Raw genomic sequence first — 18,803 nt, 5'->3', positions numbered from 1 at the left:
TATATGCATCTATGAAACCATCAAGACAATCTATATTATAAACATATCCATCACCTCCAAAGGTTTCCTCCCGCCTTTTTATTCTTTTATTATTGTTATTTTTGTAAGAACACAATGTTAGATCTTCCCTCTTAGACATTTCTAAGTATACAGAACAACATCGAGATGGACTCCAGTTTCAGACTTGGACTAGATCCTTCCTGGTCCATCCCTCTCATTTGACAGATAAGGAAACTGAGTCTCAGGGCAGAGAAGCAAACCCCCCAATAAAATTCAGCTCCTTGGTGACAGAGCCGTCTTAGTATGGGTCATTGAGTCTCCATTCAGGGCTGCTTCGTGGAGCTATAGCAACATAGCAGCCTGAGATCTGGGCAGCCCCCGGAAGGGGCCAGGGGACCACTTTCTGAGCAGCCCTTGGCCTGAGACAAACCTGCCCAGGCCTGAGCCTCAGGCTGCTTTGATGTTCCTACTCACGCGTGTGTCTGGCTCAAATGGCTGTCCCTTTGGACTGCTGCAAGGGGCTGATTAGATGTAATTGCTTTGCCTAGAGCGAGCTATCTGCTTAATAGAATCAGCTCCCAGTAATTAGCCTGCCAGAGGCTCATTTCCCTTGCTGGAGCCCTAGGGCCTCTAGGCCCTTACTCCTACCTGTAAGTGTTGGGCCTCTGCATGATGTAGGTATACGTGTAGGGGCCTTAGGCAGGGGGATGGGCAGGGGAGCTGAGAGAAAGCAGTGCTGTGAAGACGCAACAAGAACCCCAGCTCCAACCCTTCCTGGGGCAGGGAATTGTAGCATTTCCAGGAGTGTCAAAGGGCTTGGCACAGAGGAAATGTTCCATGAATGAACTACGAAGTGCATCTAGTCTAGCCCTCAAACTCAGTACTGTTAGCAACCAGGTCACAAAGTATCTCTTGCAGACCTACCATGAGCCAGGCACTGTACTAGCTCCTTGGAGTCTTCTGAAATAGTCTCAAACCCAAATAGGTGAGGAAGATTAAGAGGTACGTCCTTCCAGTTACAAAATAAGTGAGTCATGGGTATGAAATGTACAGTGTGTGGAACATAGTCATAATAATGTAATATCTTTGTCTGGTGACAGATGGTAACTAGACTTATTGTGGTGATCATTTTGTAATGCATAGAAAAATTACTGTGTTGTACACCAGTAGCTAACATAGTGTCGCAGGTCAATTTTATTTCACAAACGAAGTCATAGAAAAAGAGATCAGATTTGTGACTACCAGAGACAGGGGGTGGAGGGAGGAGGTATCAGATGAAGCCAGTCAAATGGTACAAACTCTCAGTTACAAGATAAATAAGTACCAGGATACAGTATGGAACATGATAAACAATGGACACTGCTATATGTATATATGAAAGTTGTTAAGAGAGTGAATCCCAAGAGTTCTCATCACAAGGAAAATAACTTTTTTCTTTTATTTTGTATCTATATGAGATGATGAATGTTCACTACACTTACTGTGGTAATCATTTTGTGATGTATGTAAGTCAAATCATTATGGTGTACAACTCACACTTACATAGTGGTATATGTCAATTATATCTCAAAAAACTGGAAGGAAAAAAAGATTAAAAAAAAAAAAAAAGCCTGAACCCAAAGGATAAATCAGACCATGCCTGCATACGTTCATTGACCAGAAGCTTATTACATCTGGGCAGCCCATTGCTTCTGCAGAGACATAGAGAATGTCCCATCTATTTTGAGCCGAAATCTCTTTCACTGGAGCATTTCCACACAGATCACTGGCCCCTCCTAGGCCAGCCAGAACAAAGCCAATTCCTCCTCCATGTGACAGCTCACATGTCCTCCGATCTTTTTTCCAGGCCGAACATCCCAAGTTCCTTGGTTTTGCTCTATACATCATGCAGGTAAAGCCTCTCGTTAATCTGGCTGACCGGCCTGGAACCTGCTTCTGGTCATCAGTTCCTTTCTCCCAGTATGGTGAGGGGCCCAGCTCAGCCCAGCTGAGTCAGGACCATGGGAAATGGGACTCCTCTCCCAGGAGAAACAGCTGCAGCCCCAGGTGGATCATGACTCTCTACCCAAGGAGTGCCAAGTTGGCGACCCAGCCCCTCCACTGAGGGAAAGACATCTAAAACCTGCTCACTGGAAACAGTCACCTCCATGGCCCTCTCCCCCACCTGGATGGACACACAGAGACACACACACACTGCCGTGCATGCTCACGGACTCCACTCAGTAGTCACTGGCTGATTAATCATTGCAAGTGCTGTTATAATTATTATGTTTGGTGCTGAGAACAGGCTGCCTCTGCTTGCTTCTCAGAAGCCATAAACCTGCAGAAGAGGATTTTAAGATTTGTGAGGCTGTTGACTAGATCTCCGGGCTCACTTTCTTCCTTAGCAGCAACAGAGAATTCAGGTTTGTCAGAGGATACAGGTCATGGCCACTCCAGAATCTCTACTGAGGACAGGCTTAGGGGACTTGATTCTAACCATGGGAAGGGAGAGAGTCTAGGGCACTTACCTTGCAGCTAAAGGCTTGCGGGTCAGGATCGTTGGGCTTGAGTCCCGGCCCTGGCCCGGCAAGCTGTGAAGTCTGGAGGTGCAGACTCCCCTTGCCAGGCCTCAGTTTCCTTATCCCACTGTCCAGGCTAAGGTTTCCTCTAGTTTGAATTATTCTATGAGACTTGGCCAAACACAGAGGAGAATGAGAGTGGAGGGGAAAATGACAAGGGCTGGCAAATAGAAGAAGGAGGGAAAAGGAGACCAGGCCTGAAATTGAAAGTCTCAGGCTCACAGCCTCGTTTACACACACACACACACACACACACACACACAGCCCAGGCTGGAGAACAGAAGCTGGTTTTCTCCCAGATCACACTCTCTCATCACCTGCTGGCCTGCCTAAGACCCCAGGAATGTAGGGGAGGTGAGATGTTAAAAGGAGAAGGGAAAGGGAGAGAAAGGGGGAAATTAGTTTAAAAAACAAAACAGTGAAACATACAAGCGGCAAAAACAGAAAAGTGAATCATACTGGCATCGGTGAGGACCAAGCAGGCCAACTCATGCAATGCTGGGGAGGGTGAAAACCAAGACAGCCACACAGAGGACAGCTCTGTGGTGTTTAGGGCCATGCAGTGGGCACAAGCGCTGTGACACTTCTAGGTATGCGTCCCAGTGGAAATTCCCTAAGGATACATATGAGGATGTTTGTCTCCGCGCGATACTCAGAGTAAAAGAGGGAGACCACCAAGAAGACTGGGATCTGTCCAGTGCGTGGGTGTCAACTTTGGGCTGAGACTTTTTGCTAACTGAGGGAGCAACTCTGTCCCCACAGCAACTGCATGAAGACTGGTTGATTCTCTACAAGCAGGACACCCGGCTCAATGTCTGAGCTGGCCACCAAGCCCGCCAGGACAGGACTGAGAACAGAGCCAGGTGCCCACCTCCAGGGGTAGCCCTCTCCCCCTAACAGCTCCCAGAGCCTCTCTGTGAGCAGCTGCCTTTTGTGTTTGGTTTGGGCTTGAGATGTTAAACAAATAGTGTTTCTTGACAAACGCAAGCCGGCTGCACTGGGACTGGTAATGCTCTGTAAATCCAGACTAATCCTTCATGTCTCTCCCTACAGAGGCACACCAAGAAACACCTCGGTCCTACCCTGAGTGCCCTGAATCCCATCAACCCGCCCTCGGGGGGCCAGGATCCCTGGGGCAACTGTCCATGTCAGCTACCTCCCGCTGCTCCTGGGTCCCCAGGGCCCCTCCTCCCCCTTCTCAGCACCACTCCCCCACCCTCCCGCCCTAGCCTGATGTTGAGATGGCTCTGGACACCCCTTCCTATAGTGGACCATGAACTCCAGGCCCTACCAACCCACCTAGCCCTGCCAGGGCCACTGGGACAGCTAGAGGAGTGTTTCCAGAGCGCCGTCTGTGCCAGGGGCTGTACCAAGCACTGTGGAGCTTGGAGATGACTCAGGCCAATCAATCCCTGCCCTGCAGAGCTTAGGCCTGGTCCAGCCAGAATTTCATGGCAGGCTCTGGTCCAGGTAGTAATTGATAGCACCAGGATTTGAACCCCAGTTTGTCTGACTAGGGGTCTGCCCCTTCTCCCTCTTCCTCACCACCCCCTGCCCAGTCCTCCAGCCAAACTGGTCAATGAAGAGGGTCTGGAAAGTGAAAGACAGAGAGGGCTCTGGGCCCCTCATCCTTCAGACCACATTCCCAGCCCTTTGAAAGTGAAAGTGTTAATCGCTAAGTCCTGTCCAGATCTTTACGGCCCCATGGACTGTAGCCTACCAGGCTCCTCTGTCCATAGAACTCTCCAGGCAAGAGGGGGTTGCCATTTCCTTCTCTACCTTTTAGAATGAGCATTGCTGATCACAGGGCTTGACCTGTCAGTGTCATAGAAGGTCAGAGTGGGAAAAGACTTCTCAAGATAGTCAACACTTTCATCCTATAGAAAAGGAAACTGAGGCAGAGAAAGACAAAGTGACTCTCGAGTCTGCTGGCTAGTTGGTAGTAGGTGGCATCACTGGGACCAAGCTCTTGGACCTGGGTTCCCAGTTCAGCCCCCTCCCCACATGCTTCCTGGGGCCTTCAGACTCTCAAATTTATCTTTATCCTCTTCCTCTAAGCCAGGCAGGGCTCGCTCCAGCCTTTGAAATATCAGTCCGGAAAGAGTCACAGAAGCAGATTGCCCAGGCTTTTCTGCCCATAGACTCTGCAGTCTGTGTCCCTGGCCTCACTGCCAGTCTCTATCCCAGCAGGCAAGGATGCTTTAAGCCCTTCACTTCGTACTGATTCCACATGTGGGGAGACTCTGATGTGCAAAGCACGGTGCTCCCATTCTGGGAGTTGTAGTGTGAGTACAAGAAGATAATGAGCCAGGGATGAAGACAATGTCTACTGAGTTGAAGCTTATGTAGGGTCCTGTGAAAGCACACAGGAGCTAGTGGTTCTGATTGGAGGCAACTGGGGAATGCTTTGTCGAGGGTATGGCCTTTGAGGTGGGTCATGAAACCTGAATAGGAGTTCAACAGATAGAAAATAGAGGGGATGAGGAGGTACCAGCATCCCAGCTGATCGGAGCCACGTGAACCAAGAGTGAAGCATGTAAGTATTTGGAAATGGAGGACCTCTCTGGTGGTCCAGTGGTTAAGAATCCACCTTCCAACGCAGGGGATGCAGGTTTGATCCCTGGCCAGGGGCCTTAAGTCCCACACGCCATGGGGCAACTATACCCACACACTGCAACGATTGAGCCTGAACACCTCAACTAGAGAGAAACCTGTATACCACAACGAAGAGCCTGTGTGCTACAACTAAGACATAACACGGCCAAAATATAAATAAATGCTACACTTTAAAAAATAATACGGTGACGCTCCCTTTTTGAAAAAGAAAAACATCCTTGGATATGCCTAGAGCTTAGAGGAATGGGGTAGAATATAAACCTGGAAAATAAGCACAAGGAACTCTACTCAATACTCTGTAAGGGCCTATAACAGAAAAGAATATAAAAGAGGTGGTTATATGTAATATGTATTACTGATTCACTTTGCTGTGAAAACCTGCAAACTGTCACATTATAAATCAAATATAACCCAATTTTTTTTAAAAAAAGAAAATAGTATGTGTGTGATGTTTAGTATATAATAATACGCAGCAACTAATGATAACTAAATTTTGTACCATTCATCCTAACTCTGACTGTCCTTTTCCTCACAAAGCAAAGTCTTAAAAGCAGCAGCTATACCTTCTTTTCATCTGATTCTTGGAAGAACTAGGGAAGCAGAAGCAGGCCAGGAAGGTCATGGGACGTTATAAATGAAGGGAACAGACATGCCCTGATCCAAACCCCTCCATTTATGGCTGTGCAAACAGACGCCCTGGGAGGAGTGACGGGCCCACAAGTAAGCAGGTGGCAGAGCCAGGACCCCAGCCCAGGTCTCTCAGCTCTCCACCCTGTGTTCTCTGTACTGGATGGGATTTCAGAAAATCCTTGTACAGAAGACTGACCAGTATAAATTTAAAGGATATTTAAAAAATCTCTCTTGCTGGCCCAAAGATCCTCCACCGGAGTCACCAATGGATTGAAAAAAAAATGCAAGAAAGTGGAGAAGCCATAGCTGAGCGGTTTTTATCCTTTGCAACAGACTGGATTGACAGAGGTGATTTCTGACACTTGGCCTTCGGCAGAGGGTGGCACAAACTCGTCAGGGGGTTGGAGGTATAGGCAGATCAGTCCTGGGAGTCCTGGACAGAAGGGAACTGGATAGGCATGGAGGCCTTAGGCCCAATTGCACCCAGTTCGAGGGTTGGCTGATGGGACTCCTGCCTGTAGGTCCTGGGAGGTTACTCAGAAACCTCAACTGGTTCCCCCTCCTTAAAAGAAGGAAGGGAAGAAGGACAGGAGGAGGAGACCTAGGCTGCCCTCCTGAGCTCCAGGGTCACTGGGCTCCTCTGTTGGCAGAGGTCCTATCTCAAGCATAATGGGGGATAGTGGGAAAAACCCCAGCCATGGCACAGGAGTCCTGGACCCCATGTAACCTCAGTTTCCTCATCTGTAACATGAGAAGGTTGGGCTAGATGATCTCTAATGGTCTTTCTGGTTCTGAAGTACTGTGAGAACAAGTTTCATCATAATTAATAATAAATGCCTTGCCCCTAAAGAGAGCTTTTTCCCTTTTCCAAAGCTCTTCCCCTATAATATCACCTTTCATCTGCACAGCAGTCTGGCCTGGCAGCCAGAGGTGAACAGACCCTGGACACATAGACTTTCACACTGAAAACCAGACCTGGTGAACCACTTGCTCCTCTAGACTGGCTTAGGGGGAACTGGCTTCTGGGGTGGTTAGTTAGGTAGACCCTAACTTGTGCCTCCACCCCTGGAAAGCCAGGAAAGGCAGTGCTTTTCTTCCAGAGAGCCAGAAGATGCCAAGAGGGAAAATCTGCAGTAAGATGAGTTCAGGGCCAAAGGGGCAGGACCAGAAAGTTTGTGGCAGATCAAAGAACCTGATACAACCCAAAGAACTTTGAGGGGAGGAGGAGGGGACAAAGTCCAGTCAACAGGGCCCTCCTACCAGGCTCTGGTCAGAGACCCGAGTCTTTGGGGAGAAGTTATATAGCCTCATACTGTCTGATTTGCATGAATGCCAGCCTCTTTGATCCTTTACAACAATCTGTTCAAGAGCTAGTATAAGTAGCTATCCCATTTACAGTGGGGGGAAAAATGAGGCTCAAAGAGTTATGGAGAAGAACATGGGTTTGGGAGGCAGAGAGAAGGCTCTTCCCAGCTGCATGCCCTTGGGGGATTCTCTGCACTGCCTTTGGCCTCAATTTCCTCATCTATAAAATGGACATAACTATTCCTTCCTTTCAGGATTTGTGGTAAAAACTAGAGATAGTGAATGTAACAAGCTTCATCTGATACACAGCAGATGCTTGATACATACTTGTTGAATGAGCAGAGGAAGGAAGGGATAGGTTGGTGGCCCTCCTGGGAGAAGCAGTGTAGTGAGTGACCCACAGTGACAGTCAGCCCAGGATGTGGGTTGATGGCACTCCCACTTCTGGCTGGCTGCCTCCTGAGCCCAGCCTCAGTCAGGGGCCCTGGGGCCTCTCCCATGTCTCTTCCCGTGGCCCATGCCAGGGTCCTGTGAAAGACTTTTTGACCCTTCTTGGCAGCGGAATTCGCATTCCAATCATTCTGCTCACTCAGCCCATCCAAGTCTGGAGTTGTCTGGAGCTAAGCAGGCTTGGGATCATCTGCTGTGACACCTCATCGAGGAGATAAGGAAGCGAGACTCTGAGAGGGGCAGCGACGCCTCGCCTGGGTCCCACAGCCTGCACTCTTCACCGCCACTGCACCATGTTGACAAATGAAGACTTTAAGGCATAAGGAGGAGGTCTCCCGGTTCCTCCTCCAGGAGGTCAGGGAGGCTTCTACTCTGGGCCCCCCACCTGTCCTATTCCAGCTAGATCCCAGTTCTGTGGGGATGCCCCATGGTGGTATCCAGTGCCATCCCTGGCAGCCCCCCCGGTCAGCTGGTGCAGGACAGAGGCTTTAGATGTCAAGCCTGTCCCTGATGGCCCCTGGGGAATGGAACAGGGCACCTGGGACTGGGTGCCACTGTCCCAGGCTACCAGCCTGTGCTTCCTCATCCAGTTCCAGGCTCTGTGCTGACCCGGGAAGGGACACATTTCACGAGAACAGGGCTTTCCCTTGGGTGTTGGCCCATGCGTGCCCTGGTCCACAGCTGTGCCCTCCTGTTTCTAAGACAGCCAGCAGCTTGGCACAGGGGAGGGCCTGTGGCCTGGGAGGCGGGAAAGCTTGGCTGAGTCCTAGTGCTGACGCCAACTCACCGTGTGCCCTCGCACGTCACTGGACCTCTCTGTTTCCTCATCCACATAGTGCAGCAGCACCGCAAGGCCCAGGGTCCAGTCCAGCTATTCCCTGTTGTGACTTTGGTGGAGGGATGGGACCGGGGTGGGGTCGGGGCTTGATCTACCCGATTCCTTTCCGCTTCCCTCGCTTTTCCTTTTCTGTGGCATCAGTGTCTCTCCAGCTGTCCAGGTCTCTGTCTCCCATTTGTCGCTCTTTCCGTTTCCATCTTTCCCTCTGTACCTCTCTTCTTTCCCTCTGTACCTCTCTCAGTCTGTGTTTTTCTGCCTGCCTCCTCTTTTTCTGTGTCTGTGAGTCTCCCTCTGGTTTTATCTGCTTGTCCGTCACACCCCCCTCCGCCTCTTTTTCCTCTCTCTCTTCCTCTGTAGTTACATGCGTTTGTCTGTCTACTTATCTTTCTCTGGGTCTCTTCCCTCTCGCCCGCGCGCTCTCTCTCTCTGTCCTGCCGGGTCTCTCCAGGGCTCTCCCGCTCGCTCCCCCTCCCCTCCCCCTCCGCCAGCCCCCCTCCTCCCTCCCTCGGCGCGTCTCCCCAGTCCTTATTTGGCTGGGCGGGAGGGCTGGCGGGAGGAGGCGGCCTGCGGGCGGGGGGCGGGGGGCGGGAGCGGGGCCGGGCGGAGGAGGGCGGTGGGTGGTGCTGAAGGGACAGCTCCGCGGCGGCAGCGGCGGCGTTGGCGGCGGCGGCCCCGGGGCGCGCGGAGTGGGTGCCCGGCGCGCGGAGCGGCGAGCGCAGCCATGCCCCAGGCCGCCTCCGGGGCAGCAGCAGCGGCGGCCGGGGCCAGGGCGCGGGCCGGGGGCGCCGGGGGGCCGGCGGCGGCCCGGGCGGGACGATGAAGCGGCAGAACGTGCGCACGCTGGCGCTCATCGTGTGCACCTTCACCTACCTGCTGGTGGGCGCCGCGGTCTTCGACGCGCTCGAGTCGGAGCCGGAGATGATCGAGCGGCAGCGGCTGGAGCTGCGGCAGCAGGAGCTGCGAGCGCGCTACAACCTCAGCCAGGGCGGCTACGAGGAGCTCGAGCGCGTAGTGCTGCGCCTCAAGCCGCACAAGGCCGGCGTGCAGTGGCGCTTCGCCGGCTCCTTCTACTTCGCCATCACCGTCATCACCACCATCGGTAACTACTCGCCGGGCGGGGGGCGGGGACCAGGGGGCTGGGCGCCAGGTTCTGGGGGAGTCCGGAGCCGACTGGGGCTGGGGGATTCCCCCCGAGAGGGTCTAGGCGCAGAACCCCGCGCTCTCAGAAACCCGAGTTCAGCCTGGCGTGTCTGCTCCGCGGGGACAGGGCTCGGGGGAGGCGTCGAATCCTGGCTCCGGACTTGACTCTCCGTCAGGGCCAGCCCTAACTTGTCCCTGCCAGGCTGCGAGAGGGCCCCAGGGGACTCTGAAGTGTGTGAGAGGGGCAGGAACGGCCAGCGAAGGCTGAGGAGGAGGGGTGTGGCCGAGTCGGGCCCTGGAGCAGGACGCCGAGTGTGAGTGGTGGGGAGCGCAGGGCTCCACCGTGTTTCTGTACATGGGCTCTCGGACCCCCGTGTGTCCACACCGGCTGGGGCTCTAGAGAGACGTGCGTGGGCAGGTACTTGGCACTCCGAGGCACAGCGGGCCACTCGGGTGTCTGAAATACTCCATAACTGTGGCTGTGAGTACTGCTTGGTGTGTGTGTGTGTGTGTGTGTGTGTGTGTCCAAGCGTGTGTGTGCCCAGCTCCAGGAGTTTAGGCTTTGCCAGCCAGTGCCTTTAATTTTCTTAGGGCAACAGAACTGGTGCTGGAAGCCAGATCCAGCCCTGTCTGCCTTCTTTACTGCTGTCCCAGGAAAACAGTCACCTCATAGGAATGGCCCCAGTTCCCTTCCTCCAGCCAGGGCAGACCATGGTGTAAGAGGCCACACACACTCAGACTCTCTCACAATATAGGCATAGGTGCATACACAGGTACACACACAAGCACACAGTGGATATCCAGGAAAGAATCTCCAGCGAGGCCCTTGATGTGCTGTTCAAGTGTTCAAACAGGAATGAACACCGTGTCCACCACCAAGACTACAATTCCAGCTCAGCTCTATCACTTTTCCCACTGTATGACCTTGGGCAGGTCCCTTCCCCTGCCTGAGTCTCAAGTTCACCTCCAGACAACGAGAGGTTGGCTGAAATGATCTCAAGGACTCCACCCAGCCCATCTTCCCCCAGAGCTCACTGGGATGCTTCCAGGAGCTGTTTCCTCCGTCTTTCCCATTCCTGCTTCCCTCCCTGGTACCCCTCCTAACCTTGGCTGAGCTCCCAGGGGCTCATTGCCATTTGGCATAGCCTGTAACAAGATGGCAGTGTTTTCCTGGGAGTCAACAGGAGTGGAGAGGGGTAAAAAGCAATACTGGATGCTCTGCCTGCAGTTTGTCCACTGCAGGATTGCCCTGAGATTCTGCTGCTGTCTGGAGACCACAGGGAGCTATGCTACATGGTTTCTGGAAGATGAAGGAAAAGACCCCAGGAGGGGATATGGCCCAAGTGGTGGCACTTCTGCGTCCTGCTGATGCTGGGAATTTGGGGCAGGTTGGTCAGACTCCCGTCTGCCCAAAGAGGAACCTGCTTTCCTGGGAAGGACCAGACTGGGTTTGGTTTGGGGTTTCTTCCCCTCTCCACTCCCGGTCACCTGCCAGGGTTTCAGGAGCACTGAACATCCTTAAATCACCCACTTCTCTCTCCACATATCTCACCCTTGGTGTATGCCTCCATCTTTCTCAGTACCCTCGTCCCCAGCCCCACAGTAACTTCCCACTGACCTCCTTACCTCCAACCTCCTTCTCCCTCAGGGCAGCTCACAAAGACAATGCTACCAGAAAGAATTTCCCCTAAGCACAGCTCTGACCATACTGATTCCCTTCTCAGAAGCCCTCAATGGGCTTCTGCTTCCCCTGCAATCCATAATCCTATGCTCCTTATCCCATATTTTAAAGACTTCATGCCTGACTCCAATTCCTATGTCCAACTTAATTTCTCACTTCTTACTGACATGATCTCTTCACTGCAGCCCAACTGTCCCCTGAGAATACCTGAAGTATGCCTGTATGGTTGTCCTTTTTCTCTGTCTTCTATTTATCTTGTCTAAGCTAACCTTCTAGGTTCAGTTCAAACCCCACCTCCTCCTTGAAGTCTTCCAGATGATCCCAGGCCACTGCTCTAGACGACTGCAGGACTTGCTGTCAGGAAGACCTGAGTGACACAGTGTAGGCTGCTTTGCATGGCTATTTACATTTCAGGAGGAGTATTTGTATCTTTAACCACAGGAGGTGTAATTAACCTCCATGTTGGTAGGGCCCTGTGGCTCCCATCTCTTTGCTCCTAGTGTCAGCACAGTACCCAGAATACACAGGAGCACTCACAGAACGCTATTGATGGGTTTAAGGTGTGCAGACATGAGAGGGCATCATCCTTCCTCCTCTCCCATTCCTGCCATTCCCCAAAGTGCTTGTAGTCCTCACCAAGAAAGATGCTAAAAGCTGGGGGCAGAGGCAGACAGTGTGGTTGTGGTGATTATTTATTTATAAGGTGCTTGGCAAGAGGAGAGAGCATCAAAGCACAACCTTAATTCTGTGGGGGCCCCAGACTGTCACTGCCCACTCTGCCCCACCCAACCATTCCTGGCTTTTTGTCACCTCTCACTCTGGCTATGCCACCTGGCTGGAAGCTGTCCATATGGGCTCAGGTCTAAGAAAATTCTCTCTGGGCTATGGTTGGATGGTTGGAAAGGGCCCTACATTAGACTGATCTTGACTCAAAACCCAAAGGCTCAGTCTGTGTCCACTTGACCGCTTTGGGGACCCAAATAGGTCTCCTGGGGGACCAGGAATCCTACTGGGATAGAATGATGACAAAATTTCCCATTCATTCATTGCCTTAGTGTTCACAATGTGCTTTCATCTCATCTCTTAAGTCTCAGCCTTCATAGCTCAGGGAAGTTGCCAGGGCAGGTATTGTTAGATCCCTTGTACAGATGAAGGCATGGAGGCTCAGGAAGGGGAAAGGACTTCCCCAAAGTCACGCAGCTGGTGAGCAGTGGAGTTAGAGCAAGAAGCTAGGACTTCTGACTCGAAGCCCAGTGTTCCTTCCCCTGCCAGTTTCTTGGCTGCTTTCTCTGCCTCCATATGCCGTGAAACCCAGATCCAGCTGGGACTGGCATGGCCAAGACGTGCTTAGTGATGCCAGCTCGTAGGGTGGTCATGAGCAGCCCTGATTGGTTGAAGGTCAGCAGGGTCTGAGTTAGTCATTCACCTCGTTAGTCACAGTCTCCTCTGACTGCAAGGATTCCTCCAGCTCCTTCATCCCTAGTCTCCCAGACAGGAAACCCTTCTTTTGTTGGGCCCTAAGTTCATCAAATGCAAACGGAAACACTTTTCTGGGAAAGCTTAACCTCTCTAGCTGTTGAGTCATTAGACTCCTCCGGGGCCCCAGCCTCATCTATTCATAGCCCAGAGGCTGTCAGAGCAGAAAGGGACCTTGAGATCAGCTGGTGCCACACCCTTTTCTTAGAAGAAACCAAAGAGGTGATGGGAGTGGGGTAGCCAAAACTGACTCCCAGGCCCCCACTCCTCCCACTTGCGCAGACTCCTTCTTTATCAATATTATTATTATTATTATTTACAGCAGCAACAGCAACAATAATAATGGCAGCCACCACTTATTAACTACTCTTTGGCAAGCTTCAGTCGTGTCCAACTCTTTGTGACCCTATGGACTATAGCCCATCAGGCTCCCCTGTCCATGGGATTCTCCAAACAAGAATACCAGAGTGGGTTGCCATGCCCTCCTCGAGGGGATCTCCCCCACCTGTGGATCAAACCCATGTCCCTTGTGTCTCCTGGATTGGCAGATGGGTTCTTTTACCACTAGCACCATCTGGGAAGCCTCACTCTGCCTCTTTATTTATTTATTTATCATTATTAACAGCAGCAACAGCAACATTAACAATGGCAGCCACCACTTAATAACTCCTCTTTGGCAAGCTGTATACATTTCACTGGAGAAGGAAATGGCAACCCACCCCAGTATTCTTGCCTGGAAAATCCCATGGACAGAGGAGCCTGGTGGGCTGCAGTCCATGGGGTCGCAAAGACACGACTGAGCAACTAACACACATATATTTCGTTTGCAGTCCCTCATTCAATTCTTTCACCAGCCCTTCAGGATGAGCATTATTATCCCCATTTCTCAGCAAAGGAGCCTAAGGCTCTGAGTGTCAGTGACTCACCATGGCCTTGTGACTTGAATGTATGAATTTAGTGGAGCCTTTCTGATTCCCATGCCCTTGGATTTTTTGCCAATTTTTTCTCTGTTTCAAGAACCCAGCCCAGACCTTGTATCTTGGGGATGCTAAGTAGCCAAGATTTGTCTTTTCCCCCTGGCAAAATCTCCCCAGAAGGAGAGGGCCTCTTGCTCCAGTATGCTACAGCCAGCCTCTGCTCCCTGTCGCCGGAATCCCTGACCAACCCAGACCACATGCTACAGCTGTGTGTACAGGCCCTCCTGGAGGCTGCCATGGGCTCACAGGCACCCGTTCTCCCACTGCAGGTAACTGGAATCCTTGTGGCTCTAAGACAAGAGACCAGGTGATTGATTAGCTAGTGAAGGTGGGATGGAAAACCTGTTCTCCTTTCTCCCCAGCTTCCAACCTGTTCTCAGCAAGACACAGGCTCCCAAGGCTCACCACATGGCCTGGGAATCCTTAGATTGTGAATTCAAGCAGGGAGCTCATGAGGGAACCTGTACTTCTTACACCTTTCCAAGAAGGAAGAAAATACAGAAGTGACCTACCACCCTCTAAAATCCCAGAGTCCTCAATAAAAGTGTGAAAGGAGACTTTAGCAGTCATCCAAACACCCACAGAGATGAGTGACTTGCCCAAATTCACATAGCAAGTTGCAGATACAACACTTTGGATGCCCAGACTAAAGATCTCTGTATCACCTCAGCCTGTTTTCCTCATGAGCCCCTGCATCATTCTGTCTGCTTCTCACTTGGCTATTCCCAACCTCTCTTGACTTACCATGGGGATGGAGAGCCAGCTCAGCCTGAAACAGTTCTGCTGTCCACTGTCAGTCAGTACTTCCGTCCTCTCTGCCCATAGACCACCCCCGCCCCCTGCTTCGATTGCACAGCCTTTCCTGGGGGTTGGTGTAGGAACATGGATGCTGTCTTAGAAGCCTGGGTGCTTGGGTTCATCTCTCAACCCCCATCCCCACTTACCACCTCCATCCCCTGCTACTAGCTGCGTGACTTTGGACAAGTTACTTAGTCTCTCTGAACTTGTTTTGTCATTTACAAAACAGGAGAATAATATCTGCCTCCTAGGATTAAATGGGCTAATGTAAAGGAAGAGCCCATATACTTAATAAACAGTATCTACAGTTATAAGTGTTATTAATATTACTGCTTGTGTATTATCCCCTTTCCTACAGAAGGGAACGGCTCTGTTTCCTAAGGATTACTATGACCACAGCTACCCCTACTTCTTCCTAACAAGTGGGGACAGTGGGACTGGGGACCAGAGCCTGCCACATCCTTCCCTTCATCTTCCTAATCCCACTCCCCCATCCCAGTTTCCCAGGTCCTTGCTCATGCCTGGAGTCTGCCTGATATCCAGGCTCAGGGGCCATGCTCCTTTCTATAAGCAGGCAGACTCTGCAGCAAACCAGTCAGGGAGAGTGAAGAGGAGACCCCATCCTAGACTGAAACAAGGAGACAAAAGTTCCAGTTCCACTAAGCTCAGCTGCTGGTCCCCTCTGGCCATTGGTTTCTTCATCCACAAAGTGGGTATATTTGATCAGAGGTCCTTCTGGCCATCATACCTCCTGCCTGCAGTCCAGTTCCCACACATCCTGATTGGAGGCCAGAGACATGGAGGGCGTGCGGGCAAGAATGGGACAGAAATAGAAGACACATGCCTGGCCATAGTGTGGACAGGACACACACAATAAGTATTTTCAAAGAAAACATAAACAAGCACAGATGAATGTAGTGCAAATCACCACCATAAACAGCTTTCAGCTGGCAGCACAAACGGTAAATCTGTGAGTTGATTTTGTAATAAAAAAAAATGTAAAAACGATTTCCCTGCCGTCAGCCAGCAGCCAGGGAAGAGACCCAGCTCTGACTGAGATGGTGTTGGGTTTAGGCAACCTCAGCAGAGACCCAAGATGGGCACTCTCTCCCTCCCGTTCCATCCCCACCTGGATGCAGGGAACTGACCTGTTTCTGTAACATGTCAGGTACTCTCCAAGGCATTTCTCACCACCTCCATCCCCACAACTACCCTGGTAGGACAAGCCTTATCCTTCTATTATGGTCAAGGAAAGCTTGGAGAGGTTCAAAAATTGGCCCAGGATTGTACAAATATAAAATGACAGTAACAGGGCTTACACACCCAGGGCTCTATCTTTTCATGGAATTGTGCAGCCGCCTGCTCCCCATGGAGCCTCTGCCTTCCTCTCTGTATGAACCTCACAAATGGTGGAGGGTGGGTACCAGGGTCACATAGGGCATTCAGCTGTGACCTCAGCTTCAGGATATCATGACCTCAGGACTGAGCATTTAGCCAAGAGAGAAATCAGAATGTTAGCTCTCTCATTTAACAGTGTGGAAACTAAACTTCTGATTGGAGGAGAAGGGAGCCCTGTTTCCTGACACCTCTTTCCATGTTGTTCACCCCCTCTTCACCTCCCAGGCTCAGAGAGAACAAAGCAGGCTGCCAACTGGCCTGTCCTGCTTGCCTGGGGCCCCCTTCTGACTCCCCTGTTAGCCTCTGGTCCTCAGAGAGTACGTGACAAATGTCTTTTGTGGCTGTTGAAAGAGTTGTCACTGGCCCAGCTGATGTGGCCAGCTCCCAGTCTGTCTACACTTCCCCGTTGTCCAGAAACTGCCCATACTCAGGCAGCTCCCAGGTGGCTCAGGAGGCCTGCCCCTCACCTGGAGCCACCCCATGCTGCTACTGCTGCAGGCACGCCTTCACTGTCCCATTTCCAGAGCTGGCCCATGCCCCTTGGGATTCCTACCAAGCAGGGCCAACACCCCAAGCTTCCCCTTCACCAGAGTGGCTCCTTACCGCCCCTGCTTCCCACTCTCACCTCCTCCAGTGACACACAAGGATGCCTTCATGAGGGGAGCGTGTGGATGTGGGAAATACAAGGCAGGAGCCTGGCCTGGGAGCTAGAAACTCAGTTCTTTCTCTCTCTTTAGACAAATTCTTCTCTCCCTCTCTCTCTCTCTCCCTGCTACCCTCCTACTCATGGGAGACACAGGCATGACCCTGGTGGGCCTCGGTCTCCCCACCTGTAAAGAACAACTGTTCCCCAGGGGGAACTGGAGAAGGTTCGCTCATCAATTCAGAATTATCTGGGTTAATACTTCCCCAATGGTCTTCTTTGATAACTGGGTTGACCTTGTTTAAATGCAGATTCTGAGCCAATAGGTCTGGAGTGGGGCTGAGCGTCTACAATTCTCACAAGGCCCCCAAAGGACTGCTGATGCTCTTGACCCACAGTCTATGCTTTGAGCAGCAAGGATCTAAATAACCTGGAGACCTGACTTCTGAGGATAGACATGAGTTAGGGACTGTGGTTTTAAGAACAAGGTTGTGTAGGGCTGGAAAAATCCTTAGGAATCTGAGCCTGGAATGTCAGAGTCAATGGTCTCAGAGCTGGTAGACTCTCCTCTGAGGCTGGGGCAGGGCTATGATTCACCCCAGAAGCAGCTTCAGGGTCACCTGTAGCAGTCAGGGATCAGTAAGAGAAACACAAGCAACAGGGATTATATATTAAGAGATGGATTGCAAGCAATTGGATTACACAGTGGTAGTTGCGGGCTAGGCGAGTGAAATCCATACAGCAGGACATTGGAAGGACAGGCTGGAACTCCATCGAGCTTGGGCTGAAGCTACTGTTCACAGGCAGAGTTTCTTCTTCTTCAGGAAAGTCTTGGCTCACCTTTTATGGAATTTCAACTGATTGATTCAGGTCTACCCAGTAGTCTAGGATAATCTCCCTTAAGTCAACTGATTATGGACTTTAATCACATCTACAAAATGCCTTCAGAGCAACCTCTGGATCAGTACTTGATTGAAAAGCTCAGAACCTTAGCCAAGTTGACTCATCAGAAAGATCATCATATACCTCCCATTTATCACTCTGGGAGCTGCAGTTAGTGACTTTTAAGGTTCTTGCCAACTCTGAGATGCTTTGATTCTTGATCTTCAAAGGGGCAGCCTGGAGACTTAGAGAACCCAAAGTGGGACTCATCATGTCCTTGGGACTCCTAGACCCTCTGGGTCACCTTCCAAACAGTACTGACTTTAGCCTTCATTTTAGGTTTGCCAAACTTCATTTTTAGTTTACCAAAAATTGTTGAGATCTCCTGAGGTCTTCTATCAGACACTATACCAGGCACCAAGAGAATAGAAGGGCTTCCCTGGTGGTTCAGACAGTAAATAATCCACCTGCAATGCAGGAGACCTGGGTTTGATCCCTGGATCAGGAAAGATCCCCTGGAGAAGGGAATGGCTACCTACTCCAATATTCTTGCCTGGAGAATTCCATGGACTGAGGAGCCTGGCAGGCTACAGTCCATGGGATCGCAAAGAGTCGGACATGACTGAGCTACTAAGTACACAGCACAAGAGAATAGAAAACTAGATCCAGGTCCTTCTCCAAGGAGCCCTTGGTCCAGTGGAATTCTGAAACCATAAGCTGAATGGTTATATATGGGGATCTTCTTGGTCCAGGGATCAAACCTGTATCTCCCGCATTGGCAGGCAGATTTGTTATCACTGAGCCATCATAGAAGCTCAAATCCTAGTGGAGGGACTCAGAATAAGAACCTGAGAAGGCTTCCTGGAGCAGGTAGTACTTAAAGAAGGCTTAAATGAAGAATGAGAACTCTAGTAGGTGAAGATTGTCAGTGAGAGATTTCCAGGGTAAGGGAGAAGCATGAGACAGGCTAGGATCATACGCGTGCCCTCAGGGAGGTGTAGGGAAGCAGTCTTAGAGGGGGCTGAGTTCTAGACTCTTGCAGGTGGACTTGATTTGGCAGGCACTGGAGGAGAGACCCCAAGCTGTGTTCTCCCCCTGGATCCTGACCAGGGATCAGGATGGGATGCCCCCATGACCCTAACTGAACCACCAGGTACCTCCATCATGCCAGTTGAACCAGTGGGTCACCTCAATTGAACTAGTTGAACCAGAGGGTAATGGCAACCTGAATCCTGATTGTCTGACTTCAGCCCCACCCTGGTCACCCAGCAGACCTCAGCCAGCCCCCATGAAGTACTTTTACTTCCTCCCCTCTCCACACTTCCTTTTCTGGGGCATAAGTCCACTCTGGAGCCTAGGACAAACCCAGGCTTATGGATGGTGTTCAGGGGACAGCACTGAGCTGAAG

At 51.3% G+C, this 18,803-nt stretch overlaps 1 protein-coding gene across 1 annotated transcript in view; it reads left to right on the top strand.

Moving 5' to 3' along the window:
* The first annotated feature begins 9,022 nt into the window (after positions 1 to 9,022).
* KCNK3 (potassium two pore domain channel subfamily K member 3) overlaps positions 9,023 to 18,803 on the top strand; it is a 39,026-nt gene continuing 29,245 nt past the window's right edge. The window contains exon 1 of the mRNA XM_043469147.1: positions 9,023 to 9,499. Within this exon, the coding sequence (XP_043325082.1) occupies positions 9,217 to 9,499 (283 nt within the window). The 5' untranslated portion in view covers positions 9,023 to 9,216. The remainder of the gene's footprint in view (positions 9,500 to 18,803) is intronic.

This window comes from Cervus canadensis, chromosome 5 (assembly GCF_019320065.1).
Source record: "Cervus canadensis isolate Bull #8, Minnesota chromosome 5, ASM1932006v1, whole genome shotgun sequence".
In the NCBI taxonomy this organism is placed as follows: domain Eukaryota; kingdom Metazoa; phylum Chordata; class Mammalia; order Artiodactyla; family Cervidae; genus Cervus; species Cervus canadensis.
This window is presented reverse-complemented; position numbering and strand designations above follow the sequence as displayed.